Source organism: Acanthochromis polyacanthus, chromosome 12 (assembly GCF_021347895.1).
Source record: "Acanthochromis polyacanthus isolate Apoly-LR-REF ecotype Palm Island chromosome 12, KAUST_Apoly_ChrSc, whole genome shotgun sequence".
NCBI lineage: Eukaryota > Metazoa > Chordata > Actinopteri > Pomacentridae > Acanthochromis > Acanthochromis polyacanthus.
Genome location: NC_067124.1, coordinates 4,050,947 through 4,071,611, shown reverse-complemented (window position 1 = coordinate 4,071,611; position 20,665 = coordinate 4,050,947). Strand labels below are relative to the sequence as shown.

Sequence of the window (20,665 nt, the reverse complement as noted above, 5' to 3'; positions counted from 1 at the left end):
TCCTCTCTGTATCCCACCTCTTCTCTTTCTATTCACTATATATACTTTAGTCATCATTTCTGCCTCCCTCTCTCTTATCCCACCTCCTCTATGTCTCCTACCTTCCCTCCTACTTTTTCCTCCTCTCCCACTCCCTTCGACTCTCAGATGAAGGGGTGTGAACATGTCTTCCACATGCGGTCTCATTGTGCCGAGCCAACAGAGCAAAACAACCACGCTTAAGTTGCTCAATAGGCTTCACCAGATGACTAGCGCCTCCTCCCTCCTCCCGTCTTATTTTTTTGCCCCTTCGGTTTGAGATGCTTAACAACCATGAAGCAATGCCTGGCAGGCAGGATTAGGCAGGAGCGAGAGACAGAGACAGAAAAGAGAGGAAGGAAGAGAGAGACCAAAAGAAAAGATAAAGACAGTGAAAGTGAGACGGGGATAAAGAGAAGCAAGTGACTGAGAGAGAAGCAGAGGGGGTGGTGGTGGTGGGGGGGTGTTGTGTGTGTATATGAGGAGAAAAATGCAAGATAAAGGAAAGTACGAGTGGGGAAAAAAGAAAAAAAAAGTCCTATCAAAAAAGTTTTTTCCTCGCTGGAACACTTGGCCGTGACCGCAGGCTGAACTTCGGTGCGGTGCTGAGCAACAGCTGCCGACAACAGAGGAAACTACAAAAAAAGGAAAAGGCTGCAGCAGAAGAAGAAGAAGAAGAAGCAGGCAGGGTGGGTGGGTGGGAGGGGAGAGCCATTCTCTAAGTAACAGTGGTGGTGGTGTTTTGGAGATGGCCAGGATGTTTTAGTCTTGTGGAAGGAGGGATGGAGGTATAAATAGACACAGGGCGGCAGGGGTTGAGGGGGATTGAAGAGGTTCAAATAAAGGGAAAGATAGTTAAGTGTGGAGAGCAGCTTGTGTCTTACTAAAAAGAAGTAAAACTCCATCCCACTGGGCAAAAGACCAACCCAGACGCTGCCACAATACAGTACACCCATATCTCAGCAGCTGACAGCTTCTTTCAGCTGGCAAAGGAACAGGAACGCCAACAATTTAAAGGCTCAGTGCAGGAATTTCACAGAAATATTTTCTATACGTTTGCCAAGTCTAGTGGTGTAGAAGTCATTCCATCATATGTGTGGTAGCCTCTGTTCCATGAGCTGCAGGAACCCTATGCAATCTCTCATTGAGCATTATCAGCTGTTTTGAAAAAAGAAGTTTAACCCATGGAGTTTCCTATGCAAAGACACACAGTTCAACAAGGATTACTTTGCAGGCACAGAAAAAAATCACCGCCTAGATGAAAGAAGTACAACCGCAGAGATATTTGAGCTAACAGCTACTTTGAAGGCTGCATGAACAATCATTGGAGAATATAAAACAATAGGAAACAATTTATGAAAACAAAGCCACCCTTTTCTAGACATACTGTTGAGAAATGATCTGTTTCAAGGCTGTATTTTTAGTGGTTAGTGTAGCTATAAATGTCAGCTGGAGTTGGAATAAGGTCTTCCTACTTGAGGACTATAACCTAGAAGTTCCAGGTTCACCTTGGCTGGATTTCTATCATGCAGATAGTTTTTGCTGTGTGCACTGGCCACGACATATCAACCTCAAGCATCAGCACACTGCAAGGAACAGCTTTCAGTGGAACTACTTTCAACAGAGGAAACAGCTCCTGTTAAACTGGTCACAGAGTGCTTTTTTTGTAGATCATTCACAATGATGGGGTCACTAATCCTGCCCTCCATTCCCCTGCCTTAATGTAACAACACCAATTTCAGAGATGATATCTCCAAAATTGGATGAATTTTAGGTTCTGTTCTGAGAGTCGGTGCAGTTTTGGATCTTGTTCCTAAATAGCAAAATACGGTATGACAAAAGACAGGGTGACACCAGCTTATAGACAGTGAGTTGTCTATAAGCTGGTGTCTTTGCAGGGTTGTTGTGATGTAAAGGACCTATGACTGTTTGTTTTTGTAGTTCCACAACAACAGTGTGGTGACTCTTCTCTAGAAAACTGATCAACTGGTTGCATCATGTCAACTTGAGAACAGGTCTTCATGCATATCCATGTACATTTTAAGCTCATTAGCCTCATAGTTCAGGAACAACTGTGTCATTCTTTGGACCTGAACATTAAAAATAATCCAAAAATTAATTTGAACCTCAACGGATAGCAAAACAAATTCATGATGAGGCTTTATCTATTTTTGTGGTGACATAATGGTCCAATAAATGCAAGGCAGACTGAAGCAGCTTTTGAGCAGGTAATATTGGATATACGAACACAGGTCTGCTCTGTAGATTAGCAACACCAATTTTTCCAAAGCTTCAGATAGGATGGAAACCTGTCACTCTGCTTTTGATGATGACTAAACATCAACCTCCATTCAGATGTGAAAATAGTAACATTTCCTGTGATCTTTGGCACATATTATGGTATAGAGTAGCCTACAGCAGATGGTTATGCACTTTGTATGAGTGAGGTAACACTGGTGATGAATTTCATTATCTCTTTGACTCTAATTATTTCGGTGTTCAAAGGCGCAACTGCAGTCATGAATATGTGAGATTGCTGCTGGATGTATATGAGCTGAGCATTTAATTTATACTTATTTCTGTATATTAACATTTGTAAAACTATACATTTATGATTGTTTGAAGTACCAAGTGTGCAGTCTCAGTACTTCAGTGTTGTAGTCATTTGAAAATGTTAAAAACTAAAATAAATTACATTCCTATAAAGGGTTCTGATTCCATACATTGTTTTGACACTGAATATGAATTCCACAAAATGCTGCACAAACCCAGCATAAGAAAAACTTTGGTTAGTAGCTAGCTCTAGACTGATAGAAAAAAAAATCTTTAGTCATTTGGATGAACTGTCCTTTAATGAGCATCAATCCTTTAACTGTTTCTTGTCAAACTTATTTCAAAATCAGCTGTCTTCCTGTGTGTGCAGTTGCATTTTCATGTGTAAGTCTATCAATGACAGAATGGATTGATCCAGCACAGGTCAGAGGTATCAAATGAAGCATCCCCTCTTACTTATTTCATGAAATCATCCTGATTTTCACTTTCTAGAGTTGATACGGAGAGCAGTGGAATAACACAGACACCCCCCCCCCCCTCACTGTGGCTTTTCTTCTCCTATCTTGTCATATCTTTCTTCCCTTCTTCTTCTCTTTCTCTTTCTCCCCACCCACACCAGAATATTCCTTCTTTCTCTCCTCTTTCTGTCTCTCTGTTGAAGTACCACTTGGGGAGTTCAGCTCAAGGCGAATATTGCAGAATGAAAAGAAGCTCCTGACTCGATGAAGTAAAACTCTTTTGGGCGGCACAAAGACATAGTGTAACCAGAGATATCAACAACTTAGCAACTCCCACGCACAGACACACTTTTATATCTTTTAGTAACCTTTCAGCACTGCTTATGGTGGTGGCTCTCTCTTTGTTTTCAGGGCGCAGGCCACAGCGAGCTCACCGTGAGTTTTTACTTCGCCCAATTCCTTGGACAGCTTTGAAGCAATGCTTGCAGGTGAGCCGTTTTTACAATATAGAGTTGACTCTGGGTAAAACAGGGGGATTTCTTTTCAAAACAGATTTAGACAGTTTTGGATTCAGGCTGATTCACTGCCATCCCAACACTGAATGGAGCTGCAGTGTGACGCTCTCTGTGTGCTGCTGCAGACAAAAACAGCTGAGAGGGCATGTATGTCTCTGTTTAGGGCCTCACACACACACACACACACACACACAGTGCTCCAGCTCCTACACATTCAGCCACACTAGCAGACATTTACTGCAGCAACAGTCACATATTAACTGAGGCAAAGCAATCTGGCTCTGGAAATGGGACACCCACCTACTCACACACATATACGGACACAATTCATCACGGGAAGCAAGTTTCTTATGAGGAACCATAAACTCTTCCCATTAAGACTGTTATCTTGTGAAAATATAATTGCTGTAAATGTGTGGCCTGGGGTGCTCAAATAGGTTGGGGACTATGTGTTTATGGAGAGAATCATTAGCACAATTGCAAGAGCACACAATCATTTTGACAATTAAAGACATTAGAGGTTGAAACTTTTAAGGATTTTGGAATTCATAGACAAAAACATTTGTCGCATGATGGCACAGGCAATTCTTGGTGGGGCCCTGTTATGAATCCTCACCCAGTGCAGACCTCAGTGTAGGTGATCCGCTGGGTTAATCTGGGCGACAGATGGGGCGGGCTGTGGGTAAGCAGGGGTAAGCAGGGGCCGTGTATTGCGATAGTGCTGGGACGGCACTGGGCTGGGCCAAGCCGGATGCTGTGACTATGACCTATATTAATAATTCACACACAGGATCTCCATGCTGCACAGAGCAGGAGCTCTAATCATCATTAGCAACGCTAGCCAGGAGACACGTTAGCTTCCAGCAAAATGTCAAGCGTGAAGATCAGAACGGGAGGATTGATAGAAAGTGTGCCACCCCTGCCTTCCTGCATTCTCCATGTGTCTATGGTAAAACTATAAATACCTCCTTCAAAAAAAGATGTCATTGGAAAAGCTGTATGTGTGGTGAGTGGGTAAAATTTAAAATGTGAACTCAAATGGCTATTCAAAATCTCCATCCAATACTTTCAGTTAGTCTGCATGATACGTTTGTCTCCTCAGCTTTCTTTCACTGTATCACACTGCTCTATTATTTCCATGACAACTGGTTTAAGTTTTCTTTTCCACATCATCGTAAGTTTGATGGGAGCCATCTTTGCTCCACCAGACAAATGAACCATGGAGGATAATGCTCCAAAATACCCCAGAAGTGCTTTAATATTAATAGGTGGGATGTGTAGAGCCTGGATTCAACTAATCTGATTGTTTTATTCCAGCATAGCACACTAGTCAACATCTTGTCTGTAGAGCATATTATTCAGTAATTTTCTTAGGTTAATCAGTACTACATACACTGATTTAAAAACATACCGAGTCCTTTCCTAAAACAGCTGACAGCCGTAATTCAGCAAAATTACAAGAAATAGTACATTTCTAGGAAACTATTTTGTGGTGGCTTCATTTTCATGTGGTGATTAGGTAAGCATTTCTGACAGCAAACAGACAGCATCATCAGCCTTATCCTCGATGCTCGTTCCTTGATGAACACACACAAACATATCCTCTATGTCTGCAAAGTTAACTGTGCAGACAAGACTGCAAATGGAAGTGAATGATGATGCTTAGATAACTTAGTTAGGAAGACAATGCCAATCCAAAACACTTTGCATGACAAGCATCAGATACTTCTGGGACCTCCAGTGAAGGGAGGGGAGGAAGAGAGGAAGAGATAAAGAGGAGAAATGCTGTGTTATGGTAGGGGGTTGGGAGTCAGAGAGGCAGGCCAGCTCAGACCAGACAGTCTATCTAACTGTGACCCCCTGTCTGAGTGTGTGCGAGTCTGTGTGTGTCTGTTAGTGTGTGTCTGTGTGTGTCCCCTCTCCCCAGCCAGACAATAGAGCAGGCCCTGTGCCTGATTGGGGTCAGCTGGTGGCTGCCGAGGGGAGAGAAGGAGGAGGTGGTGGAAGAGGAGGAGAGCAGTGAGGGGGCTGGGTGGTAGGTATCAGACACCGCTGTCTGACTTGTGTGTCTGGACTGGGAGGGAGAGGGACCAAAAATCAGACAGCCCTCGGAATCGCTAATGAAGAGCAGAGGAGCAGTGAGGAAGAAGAGGAGGACAAGGAGAAGGATCTGGGCAACCATAGGCTTCTTTTTTGACTCCCACACACATCCTGTACCACTTGACTCCCGGCCGAGAGGTTAAACTGGGTTAAAATGTAAAAAAAAGAAATAAAATAAAATACCCCACAGACATCACTTGTTCACTGCAGAATACTGAGCTCCAGGAATGTACAGCTGTGTGAAGTTTGTCTTCCCTATGGATATATCATGTCCAATCTGGGTTATGCCTATTGCCTACACACAGTAGGTATGTAGTGGATGGCAGTCAAGTTAAATCCAACTGGGACATGATATAATACAGTTTATGACTACAGATATGTTTTTTTGTTGTTGCTTTTCTGTTGCTACTTCCTCTCCTCTCTATCTTTATTTTCATCTTCTTCGTATCTCTGCCTCTGTTGTAATCCTTGTAATTTCCTGTGATGAGGTCAGATCCAGAGCTGGGTCTTGTTAGGCCACAGCCAGTGGTCCAGTTAGCTCTGGGTTTAGCCCTCTTCTCAGTGAGGCACAAGGGGGTACAGTACTGACAGTGAAGCTGAAATGGTGCAGGACAGGATGTAGTGTTTACATAGCTCAGTTTTGCCCAAAAAAAATGAACTGAGAGATGACACAAAGTTCAGATAGCACACTTAATGACAGCTACAAACACACATTAGGAAACAGCCTGAAACTGTTGACTTGTTCTTACTTCCTTAAAGTTTTTCTGTACCAAAAAACAAAGGAATGTGTAGTCAAACTGGTGCATACTAGCAGGCTCATTTAAAAAATAATAAATCTAATTCAAAAATGAGATAATAAAGAAAGCATCAACCAGCGTAGGGATAATAGTCCACATGGGTGCATATGGACTCTATAATAACTGCCTCTCTGTTACTAATAACTAACATAATAGTTACACAATAGGTAAAAAAACAATAGATTATCCTAGAAACTGAGTCAAGCCATTGTCTTTCTATATCGTTATGTTTCTTTCCAACAGCAGAGACTATAGCCAAGCTGAGTGTATTCTGCACTGAGAGGAGACCTGGTGGTGCTAGGCAACACACTATCGCTTGTCAGTCACCACACATAACAGCAGTTGAATTCAAGCAATTAAAAGCAACAAAAAGAACAACTTCTTGTCACAGGAGAAGCCTGTGTACTCATTCACACACAATCAGTGTCCTTTAGCAGCCCAAAGCAGCAGCCAGTTGTGTGAGATCGTAGCATCGAGGGGATGTCAGTTTAAAATGAAAAAAAGCTCAAACTGAAAACCAAAATGAGCATGACACATATATGCTGTAATCTGCTAGGATGTTAACATTTCTTTCAAGAAAACAACAACCGAAAATCTAAAATCATGGTAACCTTACATCTGACTGTACAGATTTATGATCTAAACAATGTTTAAAAAAACTGACAGTAGGATGCATCTCCAAATACACATCATACTTTCTCAGCTGTATGAACTCTGGACACCTCCAGTCATAGTCATGTGATGAAATCCTTTGCACTGTTTGGGGTGCGTTTACACCTACAGTGTCGTCAGCAAGAACAGATCTCACCATTTTCAAGTCAGAGGAGGTTCAAAATCCATTCCACTCTGTCTCCATGAACTTGACATTTTACTCCTATATGACTGTCAGAGTACAGTTTAAACAAAGGAAAAACACAATGCAGAAAAAACAGAGATATTCTCTTGTAAGTCCACACATTATTCTTTTGTCAAAAAAATGGCACCTATCATTCAACTTGACCACCTACAGATGTGTGTAGTAACTAATGCAGCCTCTAGCCTACAGAGGTCTGCTACGCTCTCTGCTTTGCAACTCTACATGCTTAAATTTGTAGTAATCAGACCCAACTAACATGAACTGATCAACAGAAGATGTTTGTCTGACTTTACACTGTTCCATCTGGAGGCACTAAAGTCCTTTCTGGATATATGATGTAGGATGCCAAAGCACCTGCAAAAAAGTTTGAATTGTATCACTTTCTGTCTTACAGCTACTTCTATGACCTAACAAAGAAAACCAATCCTATTTCACAAAGTCTAAGTTACACACAAGCCCTCTGTGATCTGTTCACTTCTAGCAACGGAAAGAATATCAGGTAAAGTGCTGCTCACTGCATCATTTGCTTTAAATACATTTAGCCCAAGTGATGGATTCAAATGCCTCAGCACCAACTTAAATAACACACTGAAAAATAACCAGTCTGCTACACAGCTCTCAGCTCATTTATTTATTAGTATTAAGTATATGACTACTATTGTGACTGCAGGCTGAAACGATGGCCTGTTGAAGTCTTCTCTTCTGTTACAGACTATTTGAATGTCAGGGAGCCATGCAAAAGCTTCCCTGTGTATGTGGCATGAAAATGGTTGAATATGTGTATCTGTCTAGCAGTAGGACTCTAAATGCTGCCTTAAGATCCCTGTACTGAAGTCATCGTAGAGGCCCCACACCAGCGCCACCTCCTTTGGAAACTTTACCACGTAAGCCTCTTCAAAATCCAAGGAAAACCCTGCAAACCACTTGAAGAGACATGCCATTATTCCACTGTCTGGGTGTTCCTGCTCACATAAACAAACGGATTACCCAAAATCTGACAAACAGCAGGCGGCACAGCATTTCAACTTGATTTTTTATTTTATTTTTTTTGCTTTGTTTCATATGATGCGAAACAGCATTTGTAATTTCAAAGCAGTAATCGCTGCTTTGTTTCATGTAAGGAGGGAGACGAGACATGCAGTGAGACGGGGGTTCACAAAGGGTAATAAATATGCCAACCATTTCATTTGTCTCAATGCTGGGAAAAACAAATCGGAAACAAGAAAAAAAAAGGGCTTGTGTACTGTCTGCCAGTGTCTGTCTGGAGCGCAATGTCTTGTTTGACTGTAATACGTCCTGTCCACGTCCACAGACGCACAGCAGACACTGGGGCTGATTCATTCACCGGAGCTCTTTAGCATCTCAGACAGTCGAACTGTGTGTAAATAGATGCTGACCGAGACAGCAGAATACTAACCACCCCCCACCTCCACACACACACTTGACGGATGGCCTGTCTTCAGACACACTAGGACTACAAATCTGCCCTAGTCCCAAGGGCATTTTGGGAACTAAGGGAGGAGGTCTGGGGTATGTGTGTTGGGGGTGCAGAATCTAGACACAAAGGGAGTCCCAGCAGCCAGTGACGAAGTTGTGAATGGGGTTGGAGCTCTGAGCAGCGAAGGTGCTGCCAGGACAAGTGGAAGGACGCGAGGACTGACCTTTTCACTCGCTTTGGATTTTGTAAGTCGATGCCTCAACTTGACCTGCTCAGCTGAAGTGAGCTGAGCTGCAGCTTCAGGCTGCATTTTCCACAGTGTTTGTAGCTGAAAGGGTTGTCAGTTTGATTCCAAAAACACTGGGTTACACAGCCGCAAGATAAGAACATGGGGAGAAAAAATGTGAAAGGTGGTCAAGCTGATTTAAGGCCAGAAGAAGAAAAACTGTCAAAGAGAAGAAAAGTAATCAAAAAAGGCGTGAAAAATCGCAGCCCTGCTGTGCTAACATGACATAATAAATAGTTAAACATCCTGGACACTGGTGAGAGGCTCTGTAACATGGAGACAAAGGCTCACTAAGCCCAAACAAACAGGAGGAGTCAAGCATCAACGACAAAGCTTCTATGCAAAATGCTGTTCTACACTGCAAAAATATTCACTCTAAAGGTCTAAAATATTCTTGTAAGCACACAAAAGTCATGTGTACATGTCGTGCTTCTCAGCAACCACACTACAAGTTCAAAAAATCTGATGAGTCGGTACAAATCAAAACAGGATCCTGCCATAAAACATAGTGGGAAAAATGGTCAAAAACAAACACTTTAATAAAACCAAGTTTTCTTGCTCATTAAATAAATAATTAATATGAATGAATTCCTACCAGATAAGCTGAATGAAAGCACCAAAACTTAAAAAAAATCTCTTCAAAGTTGTTGCTCAGTAGAAAGTCATGTAAACAAGTGTCACTTTGGTTGCTTTTTAGTTCACAAAATTTAAACAAAAAAAAACTGTTAAAAATACCAAGCTTATTAATTACAGCAGCAAATCCTAAGTAAGAAGCTGCAGGCCAGAGAACTGTCGAAAAATTGTTAAAAAAAATACTAAAAATCAATAAATAAATCAAAATTTTAAATAATCAGAGTAGCTGCATACATCTTTACAGAATATAAATAACATACGCTGCTGTCATACAAATTAACATTCCCTTAAAGCTAAAGTTTAAATAGGAGTGGAAAGACTTTTGTAATGCTTGGAGAAAATCTATATATTGCATATACAAGTCTAGACTGACACTGAAGCGACTGAAGGTCTTTCCAATACGGACGCTTTCGCAGTATGCAGTGTGAGCTAAAGTTACCCGGGCCAGGTGGAGTGTGTCTGCAGGTCAACTCTGTGGTGTAAAAACTGGGTCTGGGGACTCCTCAACACCAGTGCCATACATAAAACAAGGAGCTCTTTCTTAACGCCTGCAAGTTGAGCACCGCTGTTCACTGCTATACGACCTCAGCTCAGGAGAGGTGGCAGACTGAATAAGGCTCCATTGAGAGACACTAACCAAGCGCAGGAATTCCCTGTGAAATTAATTACAGGAGCAGTGATCGCAAAAGAAATCTGTCTGGGAGGGAGAAAAAAATAAAAAGATTTATTTTTTGTAAATGCTGTTGTTTGGTTGTCTTTGCCACTCCCCTCCCCAAGGTCCCCGAATTTCTATTCAGACTCAGAGTTTGAAGTCTCTCTCTCTCTTTTTTTTTTATTATACAAGGCTCATTATTAGAATTCATTAATAATAAAACTAAATAAAAAACAAACTAATTCCAAATCAACAACACCTCCACAAACAAACCAAACAAAAAAGAGGCAAAAAAGCAAACCCCAAACAAACAACAAAGAGCTTAGTGAGAGATTGGACTGGCTGTCTGGCTGGAGACTGCAGGGTAAATATTGGCTGAGCCTGAGAGTGGCTGTCTGTGTGTGTGTGCATATATCTGAGTGTAAATGTGTCTGCCTATGTGTACATCTTTGTGTATGCCTTTGAGGGAGAGTCAACAAGTAGCCGTGTGCGTGTTTGGCCTGAGGTAGTTGACAGATGACCCTGCTGCCACCTACACACTAACACCACTCATACACAGGATTACAGATCAGGCCGTTTACATCCGTCTGGCTGACTGGCCCCTGCTGCAGGCTAACCGTTACATACACAGAGACGCAGACAGTCACTCAAGTCTCCGACTCCTGGACCCAGAACTTTCCCAAGAGGCAAGTGTATACTTCTCTGTGTGCATCTGAAGGACCAGGAGGATAATAAAGATATTCTAGGAATGTTCTACATAAAGGTTTTCTAGTGTTTTCTCTCGGGAGAGACACACTTAACAACAGTTTTTGTTCAGTAAGGGAAAGGTATGATTTAAAATGTTTCCATAGTAGCGCTGATATGACAGAGTTTTAGTATCAATAGGAAAATAGTACTTTTGGATGATTCACTGCGAGAAATGTGTTTCTACAATGTGCTTGAACACAAACACCTGTGTAAATATTTCATAATAGTGTAAAGCTGACAAAGTTATGGTTGATATCAAGGACTATCTGGTTAATCTGAAGTAACTGGTGAACAGGACTACAAATCTAACCAGATAGTCAGTGGAAGGTTAAGGTTCTGCTGCACATGGATTTAAAAAATGTACAGAGGTTAAATATCTAGCCCTAACGATAGTCTGTTTTGTCTTGAATAATAATTTGTAAGAAAACAGATACACACATAAGATTTAGTGTGTCTGAACTGAAAATATGTCATGTTTGGCAAGTGATGGTTTTATCTCATGTCGTGTATCATGCTTGATGCCACTCATGGTGACATCGTCCAGTAAGAACCCAAAACGTTCTTTGACACACACAATAACAAAGTGAAAAACAGGATACCCAAACAGAACTCTTGGTACAATCCAAAGACAGGACCAAAAATCTTTTCATTAACAAACATGAGACAGCCAGTATCACACACATGCTGGTTTGAACGCCACTGTTGTTTTTCAGACGTTGGTCCGTGGCGCATCCTAACCCATGACATCACTCAGGTAGTGAAAGACAAGCAAGCTATCAGGACCAACCTGTAGTCTGACTTGTTTCTCAGCCAACTCTATGATCCCCTAATCAAACACAGTGGCCATCATATCAGACATAAATACTGCATGTTCTGAAGCTGGCATCATATGCAAGAAAGTCAAAAATGAAGACATGGCTTGTTTTACAACAAAAAATCTTGTGTCCCTCTGGAACCCAACTGAAATATACCACTGGACGGCACCCTTTCCCAGACTCCACCCAAATTAATCTACTTTTCCAGTCAATTTTCCTGATCGTCAGTTCACTTCCACTTTGTACACGGATCTCCAAGATTCTATATTACTAAACAAACCACCGCACTACTATCAAGGCGACGTCTGCTGATTGAAAAGAAAAAGTATTTGCATTAGGTACGAGTGAAATGACCTCAAGCAGTTGGCATATAGCATTTCCCCAGTAGCTTAAGAAAGACGGGGCTGATAGCAGTAAGAGTCAATACTAGATTAAATGACTTAAGAGTAGAAAATGTTTGCAGAACGCGTGCCTGGAGTGTCACCCTGCAGGGACTATAATTTCTTACAAGAATGTGACCAACTATCTAGTTAATAGCCTTTATCTCTGTGGTCATCCAGAAAGAAGTAATTCCCTGCCTCATCTGTCACAATGCAAACTGTAGGTTAAGCTTAAGTATGAACACATGCAACTGTCACTATTTGATCTCAGGACTTTAAAATACCACACCTACAACATGAGATAACTGCTCTATACAATGAATCCAAGCCCAGTAACAGATAGACACTAACACTTGTTAAAAGGTCTCTGCCTTTCAAATCCTACATGTGAATCCCAGTGTGTAGGCTGAGGTTCAGTTCCTGGCCATGACACACTGTCTGCGCTGTGATCCCTCTATGTTCGTAGTCCCTTTCAATTTTCCTCCTTGTCTGAATAAAAGAGGAAACACACCAGTGAGACGGCCCGCTCCGCTTTAAAAAAAAAAGGGAGAAGAAAAAAAAAGAAAAGAGGCAGACTGTAGCTCTTTTCTTCAGCCAGAGAAATCATCAAAGCATGAGCTGCATTATTCAGCCTTGCCGAGTCTGCATGACAACACAGCCGACAAACAAGAGCTCTTTTCAAACCAGACGGCCACTACAGTAGGACACAGCTATTTCAAACCACTTGTGAATGGAGCTCCCTCCAACTAGTGAGACGTTCAGATGACTAGAAATGCACTGAAAATACCAGGCCAGCATTTATTCAAAGTACCAAACACAGACACATGCGTAACCATAAATACACTACACAGCTTGTTTTGTAGTTTAATACTCTACTAGTGTAAATAAGTACAACCACTGGACCTTTTCTGCAGCCCTGCTCAGGTTAGAAGTCTGAGACAGTCCTCCTGGATTATCTAATTAGGCTCTCTTCTGTATCAGCATATCTCTGCATGCACCAGTTCATGCCTGACTATGTGCGTTTTTCCTGGCAAGCAATACGATGATGCCACAGAAAACGAATGGTGGCACACCAGTCCATCTGCCAGACAAGTGCGCACACACACACACGCACACGTACTTCTTGGTTACAATGTGGCGTCAGCACAACCACACTATGCTGCCAAATCTGAATCTAATATCCTGCATTCACCTCATGTTGCCCGGGCCTGGCCTAGTCCCCAATGGAAATTATACATCACTGTAACTCTGTCTGTCCATACTGTAGCTTGTCTGTGTGTCTGCATGTCTGTCTGTCAATATTTCAGCCTGTCTGGCTTTGGATGTGTCTGTCCGCATCCCTGTTTATATCTCTGTCGGTACTTGTCTGGTTATGAATCTACCCGCCTGTCTGCATGTCTGCTATGTGCCCGTCTCCTGTTTATTTGTCTTCATCTGTCTGTCTGTCTGCAGATCTGTCACACTGCATATATACACTCACTGTCTGCCTGTCCACTGCATTTCTACCTGTCTGCCTGCCCGCATGTGTTTGTCTGTCTGCCTGCCTTTCTGAACACTCAGCCTCAGTCATAAAGAGGAACATCTGCAGAGGATCTAGCATGCAGCAGCATTAGAGCAGAGCTGATAATGATAGTTTCTCTCTGGGCTGCTCAGAAGGCAGACAGACATAACATACCATTCCATTCCAGCGTTTCCTGTCTGTGCTGACAGGCAAACTATTTAACCCTGTGTGGTGATCTCTCAGAGCATATGTACAGCCAGCCAGGCCTACAGGGATATATATCAGAGCTCTATCTATCTATCTATCTATCTATATAAAAGTATCATTTCAAAATTGAGAGACATCAAGTCAGAAGAAATAGTTCCGTAAAACTCACACTGGAAGGGATTTTAAAAGCTACACTTTAAAAAAAATACATTTCAACAGCTAAACTGTAAGTATGTACAACGCTATAGCACTATTTCACTGTGGGCTAACTGTTGAGTGCTACAAAACATCCATGTAATATTAATGCCTGCCATAAGAGTCTCAACATAAGCTAAAGCGTGATATAACAACCGTAAACTCCATATTGTGAGCTACAGAGACACTTTAAGTCAAATAAAGACAATAAAAGTGGTTATAAATACCACTAAGTGCTCTAAGGTCACCATAAAGTTTGTGTTAGACAGCGCAGACATCCTCTGAGTTCTAATGGAAGAATTATAGGTTCACTGGAAGGGTTTTTGCGCCAGGAACCGGTCACTGCGAGTTAACAGAAGACTTGGTTTACCGTGTTGGATGAATACTAAGTCTGATTTGTTGTCCTTCAGCTGCTACACTGCAGCACATCAGACGGATTAGGCTCTAAAGTCTCTCGGCAGGTTTTTAAGTTCAGTGGACGTTAAGAGGAGCAGCTAATGTTACTCACATATCTCCATTCCCTGTGGCTGGGAAGCGGTGCAGTTGCAGGAGCAGGTGACATTGGAGTTGCCGGGGCCGCCAGGGGCCGTTAGGTTTTGCATGGGGCTGGGCAGACCGGGACACCGCTCCGGGGAGAGAGCCGCCGCCGCCACCGTCGGGGCCCCCCGACGGGAAAACAACAAAAAACTTCCAGGCAGCGGCAGCAGAGTCCGCCGCTACGAGTAACTCCTGACAGTTTCGCACTTATTTTCCCACGGCTTCTCTCACGCCATATTTCTCTCGGAACGGCTCGGACAGTGAATTAGCAGGCGATCTGGGGACGAGCCATTGCCCGTGCCGAACGCATTGTACAGTTTTTCCGTTCCTTCCTCCGCCGCTGAGAGCAGCTGTCCTTCCCCTGGTAGAGCGGAGCAGACACAGCGGCCTCAAGCCCCGCCCACAGCCCGACAGACTACCGCTCCGGCCAATCAGAGCGCTCCGGAGGAGGGACGGGGAGAAGGGAAAAAGAGGTGCTGCCTTCAGGAGCAGACAGAAATACCATAATTCTGACTTCAAACAGCCAAACGCAACACAAAATGCCACATAGTCCAACACCTTACTGCGAATTACAAACTGGAAAAGTCAGACTTTACAGTGACATACGACTTGCAACGTGTTTAAGCTATAGGGGCAGTAAATTGTCTTATTCTCCCATACTTTCTTGCTTTATGCAAATTTGAATTTCACTATCACAGTGTCAGCTTCTGCACTTTACACCAAAACAGAAATAGGCCCTATACACAAACTTCTATGATGCTATTTTTAAAATACATTAATACCCTAACTTCACTTTTACTATTTTGTCTGTACATCGATTAATTTTATTCTACTTTGTCCTTGCCACTGGCGTAAGTGACAAAGCCAAGCAATGTGTTTGTCTCAGAAAGTTACTGTCTTTAAATGAGCATACGGCTATTTGGTTTATGCAGGGGCCCCTATTTCAGCCAAGCTTGGCTTGGTGCTCTCTGGTATCAGTAGTTAATATTCATGAAGCCCCTTGCATATATTAGCCATGGAATGCAGTAATTGCCTATGATGCTGGTAGACTATTCATAAATATTACAATTTATAGAGCTGACAGTGCTGCTTGTGTTTTCTACCCAAGTCTGGGGTATAAAACAAACAAAACACTGAAAAAGATTACAGTTTAATATTAACAGAATAACTGTTAAATCTCATCTATTAAACCCCTGATGCATTGATGTATTATTTTGTAATGTTGCTCTGTAGAATAAATTATGGGAATGTATTTCTACACTAAAACAAAATATAAGTATTTTAGGTGCAAAAGTACCTGAAAATGCAATGACATTCACACACACAACAAGGAAACAGGACTCTCCTAGGAGCCCTTGAAGGCAGCAATGGAGAGAGGATGGGACAGGATTGTGTGTTAGTGTGTGTGTGTCAGTCTGCAGGGGGATGGTTGCACATTGGTGGTTTGGAGGGAGGGAGAGGGGAGGGGGTGTGTGTGACCTGACTCAGAAAACTAGCAGACGGCCGGGTCGTGGTTGACAATGGCTGTGGGAGAGCAGAGTAGGGGAGAGGAGGGGGAGAGAGGCGGGGTGCAGGACTGGTCGGTCTGGTGTGTTATTTGGGGAGGGTGGGGAGAGCGCTTCGAGTTTCACTCCCTTGTTACGGCGGGCTGCAGCCAATGGAGACGGCTCTTTGAAGGGGCTAACCTTGAGGTGACCCCCTGCGCCAGTCTTGTGGTTCAGGGGCACATGTGCAACAGAGGCAAGACCCCCACCGCCACCCCTCCACCCCAACTCATCTCCTCTGAAGCTAACTAACAGTGCAACACACACACAGACACAGACACAGACACAGACACACACACACACACTTCTGGTTCTTATATCCCTGTGGGGACTTACCATTGACTCCCATTCATACCTAGCCCCTAACCTGTACCCTAACCCTAACCTTAACCAACACTAAAACAATGCCTAACCATAAAGAAACTTTTTTGCACTTTTATTTTTTTTCACTAACAACAACATGGCCAAAAAAACACTGCTTCCCCCGTGGGGACCTCATTTTTGGTCCCCACCATGATGCGAGTCCCCACCGAGATAGCGTGGAGTCAAGTCCCCACAAAGTCCCCACCGGTATAGATAAACACGTACAGACACACACGCGCGCGCAGACACACACGCGCGCGCGCGCACGCACACACACACACACACACACACACACACACACACACACACACACACACACACACAGTAAAGCAGGACTGTCTGCTGTCCATAAATAAGCTAGGCTGTTCAGATTTGAGCGAGGCTCTGAATGCCACGCTAGACCAGCAGATTCCCAAACTATGGTCCAGAGACCATGGAGGGCCACCGCAGAGCTTCCAGGTGGCCCTCCAGCAAAGCAAGTGTAGGTAGTTTATTGCTACATTTGTGCACAGCATGAAGACCGAATAATTAATTCAGGTAGTTGGTTAGCATTGTGTTAGGTAAAGGGGAGGGTCCCTGAAACACGTCAATAAGCCCCTCTGTGTTGTGGGCCCAAATCAATCAAGCAGCTGTCCTTAACAGGATGCCTACCTGCAGAGCCTGTAGACCTGGCTGCATGTCTTGGTTATACTCCCTTGAGGAGGCGCACACCATGGATGCAAAGCCGTTGTTATTAAATTATTTTCTGGTCCACTTGCAGTCCACTTGGAAGAACCCTTTCCATACATAAACATACATACACAGCAGCATATCGGCATCTTTGTATTCCGTACATGAACACTGCTGCTGTGTAGAAGAATTGCCATAAGAGTTGGACTCCATGAAGGTCTCCACAGTCTGTTGTGGATTAGAGCAGATGATAAAATGTATGTCACACAAACCCAGCAGACCATCGCAGATACAAGAAGCAGAACACTAGTAGTATACTCATAAACAAGTTCATTTTATACATTTTTTAGTCACATGAATTTCTTCTTTGTCTGGGTGAGGAGAAGATTCAGAGGTACTTTAAAGCCGCACAAGGTCAGAAAATTCTTTGATATAACTGGTAACTAGCTGCCAGACGAGCAGTAGTCCCACATAGCCAGACCACTCTGAAACACAGAATGCTCTGGCTGCACCTCATTATCATTCTGTTAAAGGCGTAGAAATGAGCTCTGGATCATTTCTATTTTATTTTTTAAAACCCCATTCATATTGGGCACCACTATGCCAAATAGTGTCCCTTCAAGACAGTGGTGCAGAGAATTGTTTTGGTGGAACTACTTTTATTAAAATGGATAATTCACGCACAAAAAAAGTGGGTTGGCTGCCTTACTGTATGATACAAATTCTCAGAAAAACACATAGGTAGCAGAAAAGCCATGTAAAATGTGTAGCAAATGCCAGCTTATACCTGCAATCTACATCCAGTGAGTCAGATTAGACAGCCATCTAAGCAAATGTATTATAGATATTAAGACTGCCCACTTATCCTTTGTCATAATTTACCGTGTATGGATAACAGTGAAGAACTTCCAGCTGTCCCTTAAACAAAGCATGCATTGATTTATATGACATCTGTGCACAGGACAAAAAACAGATATCACAGGAGAGACACTTCCTCTCTCACAAACCACTTGTGCTGCAATTCATAACAGTAACAGGGGGGAGAATTTCATCACATATACCGTATGCCTTGACTGAATAAATGGTAAATGGTAATGCCTGCATAGAGGGGGTGCAGTTTGACCGTTTTCATTCTGAAGACACCAGTAACCAAAGGCAATAAAGTGAAATGGACCTCTGTGAAGGAAAATAAGTAAATGGGAAAAGCAAAGACCTCCAACAGATGTTCAGCATTAAGTCCCGCATCACTAGCCAAGTTCTATATCCAATCATGCAAAAATATTTTCCTTGACAGCGGCTTCCAGTGAATTCCGCACTCCTCCATGAGCGGACTGACACTTTTGGAATGGGGGGAAAAAATAAAAACAGACGCATGACCCTGACGCAATTTACAAACGCCTGGCAGCTGTCATAATTTTATTGAAGCAACAAATTGAGGCGCTGCTGTGTGTCAGCGAAAGCAGCGATATCAATCGAGACGCTGAGGAGAGTTTTTTCTCTTTTTTTTGTTGCCTGTCTTGATGTGAGGTCACTCTCATGCACGTACACCACACACGAGCTCTCATCCACAGACAGACTCAGACACGCATTGATTCTCACTCCTGCAGCCCACCTCTATGCACCACACACACACACACACACACACACACACACACACACACACACACACACACACACACACACACACACACACACACACACACACACACACACACGCAGTATGTCTGGAGCGTCAATTTAGTCCCCCGGGGAGCATGCAGGGTGACACCACTAACAGGCCAGACCAGACTAGACAGCCAGCAGACAGATAAATACTAGGCACGGCTGAATACCAAATGCACTCTAGTCCACCAGCTCCCCTACCATCCCCCTTGCCCGCAGTCTGCACACACACACACACACACAGACACACACACATACACACACACACACTGCACACACAGCCTCTCTGGGGAAATGTCTGTCTCATCATGTATTTGAGGAATACTAACTTCAGGTTGATAGGTTTATCACGCTCGGCACGTGCGCGTGTGTCTATTTCAGGAACTTTGCGTGGGGCTTTCCTGCTTACACATGCTTATTCAGGAGTTCACCGCATTGTTCGTGTTACCGCCACTGTTGTTTGGTGACTGTTCGAATCAAAGCATGACATGTTCAGGCTCTGGCCCCCGAAAGATCTAAAAATAAATATTCTTATTGTTTAAAATGCAGGCAGAAAAGGAAACACCACCACCGTGTGTCTGCGCACACTGCTGATGAAAACACCGCTCCAGCTTCATTTGAAGTCTGTGTGTCCTAGTGTGTGCATTCAGATGTACACTATATGTGAAGATAAAGTTGAAGAGGAGATTTCCTGCACTTGATATGTCCATAGATGACTAAAAAAAATGCGAGAAAGTTTCGTTGAGGTGAGACCATGAAGGCATCAGGAATGTGATCAGACCAATACTGGAAAAAAGCAGCACAGTAAAGGCCTCAGAGGAAGGGAGCTTCATCCCTCCCCTCTCTTTAAAAAAACACAAAACCCCATGACATCTAGAGAAACTCCTCCATGGTGCTGAGCTGGAGGCTACTTCATAGCGCCATCTTGTGGCTCATTTAGGAATAAGGTCTGTTTTATGCATCATCCCAAAAGCAGAAAGGAGAAACGGCTCCGCTACCCAGGTGTCTTCTTTAGTTCTCCTTGTGTTCCTTCTCTGTCGCTGCATTACTTCTGAAACTAAAGCTGTCTCCTGGGCATGGCTTTAAGCTTCGAATCAATTACGCCTCGTCTTCATCAGCAGAAACCACAAGAGAACACGGAGGAGGACACGGGGAAAATGAAAGAGTCCCCTACAGCTTCTTTCACAGAGATGTGCTCGGCTCTTGTAGAGACTAGAAGGTTCACAGTGAGTCATTTGACAGTTTGACAAACACATTTTGAACAGTAAACTCTATGGTACTGTCCTGTATAGAAGAGACTATCATTTAGATGACATAGACAAAAGTCTGTAGACATCATTTCTCATACGCTTGTATTTCATGGTTTGTCCTTATTACACATGAAGTTAAATTCACTGTAACACTTTATTTCAGGTTGTGCAATGGCGATATCATTGAGGTTATCTAAGTTACCGCTTTAGACCAGAACAATACAACAGAAACCTTTCATTTTAAACTGTAGGTATGGGATTTGGAAGAGTGAAGTGTCAAGGAGATGTATGTATGTATGTGTGTGTGTGTGTGTGTGTGTGTGGGGGGGGGGGTTGTGTAATTACAAATGCAATTTTTAATTGCATTATGGGAAATGTAGGTTCCATACCATGTTGGTAAAAGTATGCTTCAATGATGATCATTATTTGATCATTCAGTCAATTGAGGGTTCCTTAAATAATTGGAAGTGTTTTGTTAAATGGCTGGAG

General features: G+C 43.0%; 1 protein-coding gene across 5 annotated transcripts in view; it reads right to left on the bottom strand.

Moving 5' to 3' along the window:
• LOC110954774 (low-density lipoprotein receptor class A domain-containing protein 4) overlaps positions 1 to 20,665 on the bottom strand; it is a 284,512-nt gene that overhangs the window by 28,456 nt on the left and 235,391 nt on the right. Inside the window, exon 1 of one of the 5 annotated variants that reach the window (XM_022199461.2) lies at positions 14,660 to 15,088. The exons of the other annotated variants lie outside the window; for them this stretch is intronic. Coding sequence (XP_022055153.2) covers positions 14,660 to 14,753 — 94 coding nt within the window. The 5' untranslated portion in view covers positions 14,754 to 15,088. Of the gene's footprint in view, positions 1 to 14,659; positions 15,089 to 20,665 lie in introns of those variants that run through there. 5 annotated transcript variants of the gene reach the window in all.